We start from the raw sequence: 7,169 nt of genomic DNA, 5'->3' as shown, positions 1-7,169 counted from the left end.
AAACATTTAGTAGCAATAGTTATTTAAGTAAAAAATTATATGTGATATATAATAAGAAGAAAAGTTCTCAAAAGTCTCACTTGAGTGTAAGAAAGCATTTTCTGGAAGTGAATGAATGACAAAAACAATGATGTACTCCAGTTTAGAAAGTAGGATTTTGAGGATTATAATGTATCCATCGTTTTACGTTCCTCTGCCTGGTAAATGTGTTTTTCGTTTGTTCAACTTTTCTCTCCCATCAGGCTGCTTCACTTTTACTGCTTAGTCCTAATGATTATTTCATTTCGGTACAAAGAAAACGATTCAAGTCAAGAATAATAGAAAGGACCCTCTTTTCTCCTTACCGAACTTTATCAAAGCGCCTCAATGGCGTGGTTGGTATGGTATTGGCCTGCCACCTCGTTGGCCGCGAATTCGATTCTCGGGCATTCCATTGAGAGGGTCAGAGATGTGTACTTCTGGTGATAGAAATTCACTCTCGACGTGGTTCGGAAGTCACGAAAAGCCGTTGGTTGGTCTCGTTGCTGAATAACCACTGGGTTCCATGCAACGTAAAAACACCATACAAACAAACACACAAACAAAAACCGAATTTCATCGAGTCCTTTCACAGAAACGACGACTAGATTATGCCTCTTCATTAGATCTGTCATTGAATGACTCCGTTTGGAAGATGTCAAAAGAGAAAAAAGAAAAATGAACTTCGATATCTAAATTTGGGATGGATACTCTTAAAATATCTAAATTTGCGATTGTTACTCGATATCTAAATTTGCGATTGTTATTCGGTACCTAAATTTTGGATTGTTACTAGATATCTAAATTTGGAATTGTTATTCTTAAAATATCTAAATTTGCGAGTGTTACTCGAATACCTAATTTTCGATTGGTACTCGGTACCTAAATTTGGGATTCTTACTAGATATATAAATTTAGAATTGTTACTCGCTATCTAAATTTGCGATTGTTACTCGATATCTAAATTTGTGATTGTTACTCGATATCTAAATTTGTGATTGTTACTCGATATCTAAATTTGCGATTGTTATTCGATATCTAAATTTGTGATTGTTTCTCGATATCTAAATTTGCGATTGTTACTCCAAAATATCTAAGTTTGGGATTGTTACTCCATATCTAAATTTGGGATTATTACTCCAAAATCTGGAGATTTTGAATTTAGGTTGTCAACCCCCCCCCCCTCCCCCCCCCTTCACCCCCCTCCCCCCCTCCCCCCAAACCCCTCCATCGGAGGCGATGAGTGATGGCCAAGCGCCGGATCTTTACAACTCCTCTCATCCTCCATCAATGTTGGAGCGATTAATCTTGATAAGTAAGATCATTAATCAAGTGGTAAAGAGGCCCAGAAGGCGGAGGGCGAATGGGAAGGAGGTTGGGGGGGGGGGGGGTAGGGTAGGGGTAGATTAGCCGCGAAAGGGACGAATTCCTCCACAGGAAGAAAGGGAGTTATAGCCAGCCATCCTATGCACTATCCTTTGGTTCGCAAGTATACATACATACATACATACTACATACATCATACAATAAAAAAAAAAAAAAAAAAAAAAACATACATACATAAATAACTGGTAAATGATAGGTCACATCGGGTACCTACTATATCTTCATGGCGCTTGATCACTTTCCTCCGTGGAACCTTTCCATAAAATTATGCTTCTAGATAAACAGGAATGCTTAACATACTTTTTTTTCTTATTTATAGTTATGTGGGTTATATTATTATTGCATTTGTATGTTTTTGTATGTCATACAAGTTTTGCAGATGTAAAAAATTTACTATTTTACTTGGTAAAAGCAAGGGTGGCATATTATATATATTCACTATTTTACTTGGTAAAAGCAAGGGTATATATATATATATATATATATATATATATATATATATATATATATATATATATATAGATATATATATATATATATATATATATATATATCTATATATATATATATATATATATATAGATATATATATATATATATATATATATATATATATATATTGATATATATATATATATATATATATTACTTGGTAAAAACAAAGATATATAATATATATATATTATTACTAATGCATTTAGAACGAACGAGCCTTCTATGAATATTACTTTCTCTCATTTCCAGGACTTCACTTCCTTGCCAACGTCTCAGCCCACTCAAGACAAACAACAGAAGCAAAAATATTCACCACAGCAAGTGGGCATCGGTCAACGGCACGATGACCTCGGGAACGAACAGCAGCAACAGCGTACCCCACAGCAACCCCAAGAACAGCAGTATGCCCAAACCGGCCTGCCAGAACTACAGCACCTCCCGGAACCCGTAGACGCCACTCAGGGTGGCATGTTCGACCCGACAGTCGTCGGGGAGCACCGTCAGGAACCCCAAACTTCTCCGACGCAACAAACGAAAGTCAGGCTCTCGACACCATCGCCTCGACAGCAGCAGAAGGACCACAAGGTGGCCTTCGTCTTCCCCACCGCCTCCCCACAGTTACAACACGGGGAAGAGGAGGAGGAGGAGGACAGGACGAGAAGGGCAGGAGAACTCAAGGACGACCCTTGCTCCGGAGCGCGTTCCCTCAGGAACCCACGTGGGCAGCAACAAGACCCACCTCTTCAGCAGGGACGACCACCACATAGCGGCCGCCCATCCAACGAATTCCCCCACGGCCGCCGTCAGGAGGAAGAGAGACGTGGGGATCGGCCTCCCTCCCCACCACATGTTAGGGTTCCACCCGAGACCTCCCGCCATCATCGACGATGTCAGCGGCGTGGCCCAGAGCAGGAGGGCATCGCAGCGGAAGGAGGAAGAAGCAGAGGAAGAGGAAGAAGAGGAGGAGGAGGAGGATGATGATGATGAAAGGGGGAGGAGTTTGGGACACGAGCGAGATGAGGAAAAGGAAGAAGCGCAAATAAATCCGATAGCGACTTCGCCTCTTACCATTTGGAAGGTGAGTACTGAGTCCCGTCGCTATAGTAGATTCACATCAACCGTGCATTTGATGTCTAGTCCAGTCCCTTACGACGCTCCTGATTGGCTGTTGATAAGCCAACCATAGGGCTGGAAACTCTCAGTCTCTCTCGAGAGAGTTCACATGGGTAGGATCTATGTTCCACCTCCCCTGAGGGATACGTCTTTCAAAAGTATCCTTGAGGAGTGGTAGAACATATACGTCCTGCCTATGTGATCTCTCGAGAGAGACTGAGAGTTTCCAGCCCTGTGATTGGCTTATCAACAGCCAATCAGGAGCGTCGTAAGGGACTGGCCTAGACATCAAATGCACGGTTGATGTGAATCTACTATATCAATAAAAAAAAATTAGATAGTTTCATGGTGCAAATTCGCTGAAAACCGTTTTAGTCTTTTTCGAACTCGGAATGGATCTGACCGCATTCATTAGATCGCCAACATGTTTTTAGGTGTTTTAAAAGTAGTAGTATGGAATCATTTCACACTGGTTGAAATTAATTTGTATTCGCCAAACTAAAAATGAGCTTGCGATTTAATGGCATTCAATATTATACGATGCGACCCCCCCCCATCCCCCCCCCCCCCCCCGCCAGTATGAGAAAAAGTTTTGGCTATAAGTGTATGGGCGGGGGTGGGGGGAGGGGGAGGGGGAGGGACTGGAAAGGAATGAGAGTTGGTTTTGGGAGTGTGTGAACCTACTTGCTACTTCAGTTTAGGATCATTACTTTTTGCCTAAACAAATTTATTTTACAAAACAAAATCTCTTCTCTCTCTCCTCTCTCTCTCTCTCTCTCTCTCTCTCTCTAAGTAAATTACCAAATAATTACTAGAGGTACTCCTGAGTCATTCAAATTTCGTGTTAATACAAACTTTATTATACGATTCACAAGCCAAGTTAAAGATAAAGATTTTTATTCCATGCCGTTTTATGCGGCGTCCCATGGAATTACTTAGTCTTACGTTTTTTTATTCAAATATCTCGGTATATTATACATTTCTACTGTGCGACTAGCTGAATGATAATAATGTGACTGACGACGTTTGTTTTGCGGTGACTAGATTTCCCAGAATTGTTATTTGTAGACACTGTTCTAGCTATGTATTGCAGAATCATTTTATGCATCAAATTTCAGGTTTGTAGAAGAGTTATGACGTAGACCTCCAGCAAAAAAAAAGTCAAAATAAAAAAAATTGTCGGTGCATTTGATAGTCTGTGTTCTGGTTTCCCAGAAGTGTTGCTTGTAGACACTGTTCTAGCTATGTATTGCAGAATCATTTTATACATCAAACTTCAGGTTTGTAGAAGAGTTATGACGCAGACCACCTGGGAAAAAAAAGTAAAAAAAAAAAAATTTTTCGGTGTATTTGATTTTCTGGCTTTTCAAGAGCAGTTATAAAACTTGTCAATTCGAAGTCATTCTTCAGATTCGGTTATTTTCTTCAGCATGATGATGCGGTTTTCCTCATGAACAGAAACCCCTTGAGATAGGAGCTTCCATTTTAGAGACTGTGCAGAGGGTATCCTCTGTAGTTTACTTTCGCTTTATCATTTCTGAGGATCGTTTTAGCGCTTTCCCAACTGCCGTCCAATTACATACGGGATGACCCACTTGTCCTTAGAGAGAACCAGAGGTTAGGAAAGAGAGAAAAACATTGGCCACGCACACCAGCATTTCTCTAGAAGGATATTTCGTCTTGCGTATCATCACTTGATATTCAGATCAACGTTTCTACGCATTTTTAACGAACGGCAGAAAAAAAAAAATGTGGAACTCTGAGAAAAATGCTAAAAAAAAATAGGTTGATGAAATACAGAAGCTTTTCCATCATTTGGTAAAACAAACAAAAACTGACTTGTGTATTATAAGAAGAATGAATTATGTAAATCCCACGTTTTACCTTTTCATTGTCTTTATATAAACGTCGACTTTCTATTCAGATCAGCGCTTCTACGCATTTTTAACGAACGGCTGAAAAAACAAAATTGTGGAACTAGTCTCTAAGAAAAAGGCAAAAAAAAAAGAAAATGGGTTGATAAAATAGAGAAACTTTTCATCACTTGGTAAAACAAATAGACTGAATTGTGTATTATAAGAAGAATGAATTGCCATCACTCGATATTCAGGTCAACGCTTCTACGCATTTTAACGAACGGCTGAAAAAATGTGGAACTAGTCTCTTAAAAAAATGCAAAAAAATAGGTTGATAGAATACAGAAGCTTTTCATCACTTGGTAAAACACGACTGAATTGTGTTAAAATTTAAGAAGAATGAATTATATGAATCCCACGTTTTACCTTTTGATTGTCTTAGATAAACGTCGACTTTCTATTCAGATCAATGCTTCCTCGCATTTTTAACGAACGACAGAAAAACAAAAATGTGGTACTAGTCTCTTAAAAAAATGTAAAAAAATAGGTTGATAGAATACAGAAACTTTTTCATCACTTGGTAAAACAAAGACCGAATTGTGTTATAAGAAGAATGAATTATATATCTTCCATGTTTTACCTTTTTTGGTTGTCTTAGATAAACGTCGTTTTCAGTCAATATAGAAAAAGGGTTGTAATCAGAGGATTTTAAATTACCAAATGACGTGGTTCCTTTCCAATAAGTTTAAAGTAAGATATACTATGCGAGTACGTCATTTTTGGCTTGCTCCTTCGTAGCCGCAATTGACTGTCTAATTAACAGAAATAATCCTCTTTTTTTTCCATTTACATAAATGCTTCGCTCCCCTCTATTTCCTTCCTTCCTTTCGTTGGTAATCCCCAATAATCACTCCAGGTCTCTCCCGCTTCGTAATCCACTTCCATTATCTCTGACTGAAGCAAGACATCCTGGTAATAGATTACAAATTCAGACGGGGGAGTTTTTTACATGAAGAGAATTGTTAACCCCTTTTAAGTGGGTTTATCTCTCTCTCTCTCTCTCTCTCTCTCTCTCTCTCTCTCTCTCTCTCTCTCCCTTCAAGACTGTTTCTCATTCTCTCGACAAGATATATTACCTCCAAGTGTACTTCGGTTTGATCTCTTTTGCGTATATATTTGCCTTTTTTTCTGCCTTTTTTCCCAGCCTTTTTTCCCCTGCCTTTTTTCCCCAGCGCCTTTTTTCCCCAGCGCCTTTTTTTCGTATGTCTTTTTCTCTTTAGTTTTTTTCCGTATGCCTTTTCCTCTTCAGTACCAAGATCACAGAAAAGTTATGTATGTTTGATTTTTAAGAAAGTTAACAGACGAGCCTTGTGACCAGTAGGAAATTATTTGACTATTTTTTTTTTTTCTTAGAGAAAGAGGGGTATCTAACTAGTTATTATCGTAGGGTTGCCAGCTCAATATATCCATATTTTCCCCACTGTCTCTGTCTGGAACTTATGCTCTCTCTCTCTCTCTCTCTCTCTCTCTCTCTCTCCTAAGACTAAATCTCCTCTCTCTCTCTCTCTCTCTCTCTCTCTCCTCTCTCTCTCTCTCTCCTAGAACTAAAACTCCCTCTGTCTCTAGCACTTCTGCAACCGTCAATGACGCTCACAGCTGCCCCCCCTTCTTCCCTCTCCCTCCACAGGCGAGTGTTTCGGAGTGGTCCTCCTGCAGCACCCGAGAAGGAGGCCAGATAGGAGAGACGAGCCCCGAAGGAATCGTCACCATCACCCCGAGATTCCTCCAAGTGGGGACGAACTACTTCATCGGTGAGTGTTAACCTTTTTTCATGGGAAAAACTTGTCTCGCAACTTGCTCAGGGTATCTTTGATCGTAGTTTTAAGATGATTTGTTATTTTTATTCCATTCATAAATTCACTGACATGTATTTCCAAACTAACTCCATTATAGCGCTGAATTAATAATCCTTTAGATTCCAGTTCTTGGCTAAATTCCTTATTCCATTCCATTCCGTTCCATTCCAACTCGCAGGGTATCGAAACAGTTGTGATTTTTTGCATAAGCATTGAGGAATGATTCAAAAGTGTAATTCATTAATATAAAATTGCCTGGCCATTAAAAAAAAGATTTTGTCGTCAGAAATAATGTGACCGTTCTAAATTGCACACCAATTTTCAAAGAGATAATACAAAAGTATTGACGAAAGATTCAAAACTGTAATTTTTTACTACAAAATGGGCTGCCATACAAAAAAAAAAAAATTTTCGTCAGAAATAATGTGAGTTCTAAATTGCACAC

The 7,169-nt window shown here is 39.1% G+C and overlaps 1 protein-coding gene across 1 annotated transcript in view; it reads left to right on the top strand.

Moving 5' to 3' along the window:
* The first annotated feature begins 1,257 nt into the window (after nt 1-1,257).
* Nucleotides 1,258-7,169, top strand: part of LOC135206859 (delta and Notch-like epidermal growth factor-related receptor) — a 164,874-nt gene continuing 158,962 nt past the window's right edge. The window contains exons 1-4 of the mRNA XM_064238342.1: nt 1,258-1,353; nt 2,149-2,398; nt 2,610-2,977; nt 6,556-6,679. Coding sequence (XP_064094412.1) covers nt 1,258-1,353; nt 2,149-2,398; nt 2,610-2,977; nt 6,556-6,679 — 838 coding nt within the window. The remainder of the gene's footprint in view (nt 1,354-2,148; nt 2,399-2,609; nt 2,978-6,555; nt 6,680-7,169) is intronic.

The sequence above is a fragment of the Macrobrachium nipponense genome, chromosome 31, assembly GCF_015104395.2.
Source record: "Macrobrachium nipponense isolate FS-2020 chromosome 31, ASM1510439v2, whole genome shotgun sequence".
NCBI lineage: Eukaryota > Metazoa > Arthropoda > Malacostraca > Decapoda > Palaemonidae > Macrobrachium > Macrobrachium nipponense.
Note: the sequence above shows the minus strand (reverse complement) of the source record. Positions and strands in the feature narration are given on the sequence as shown.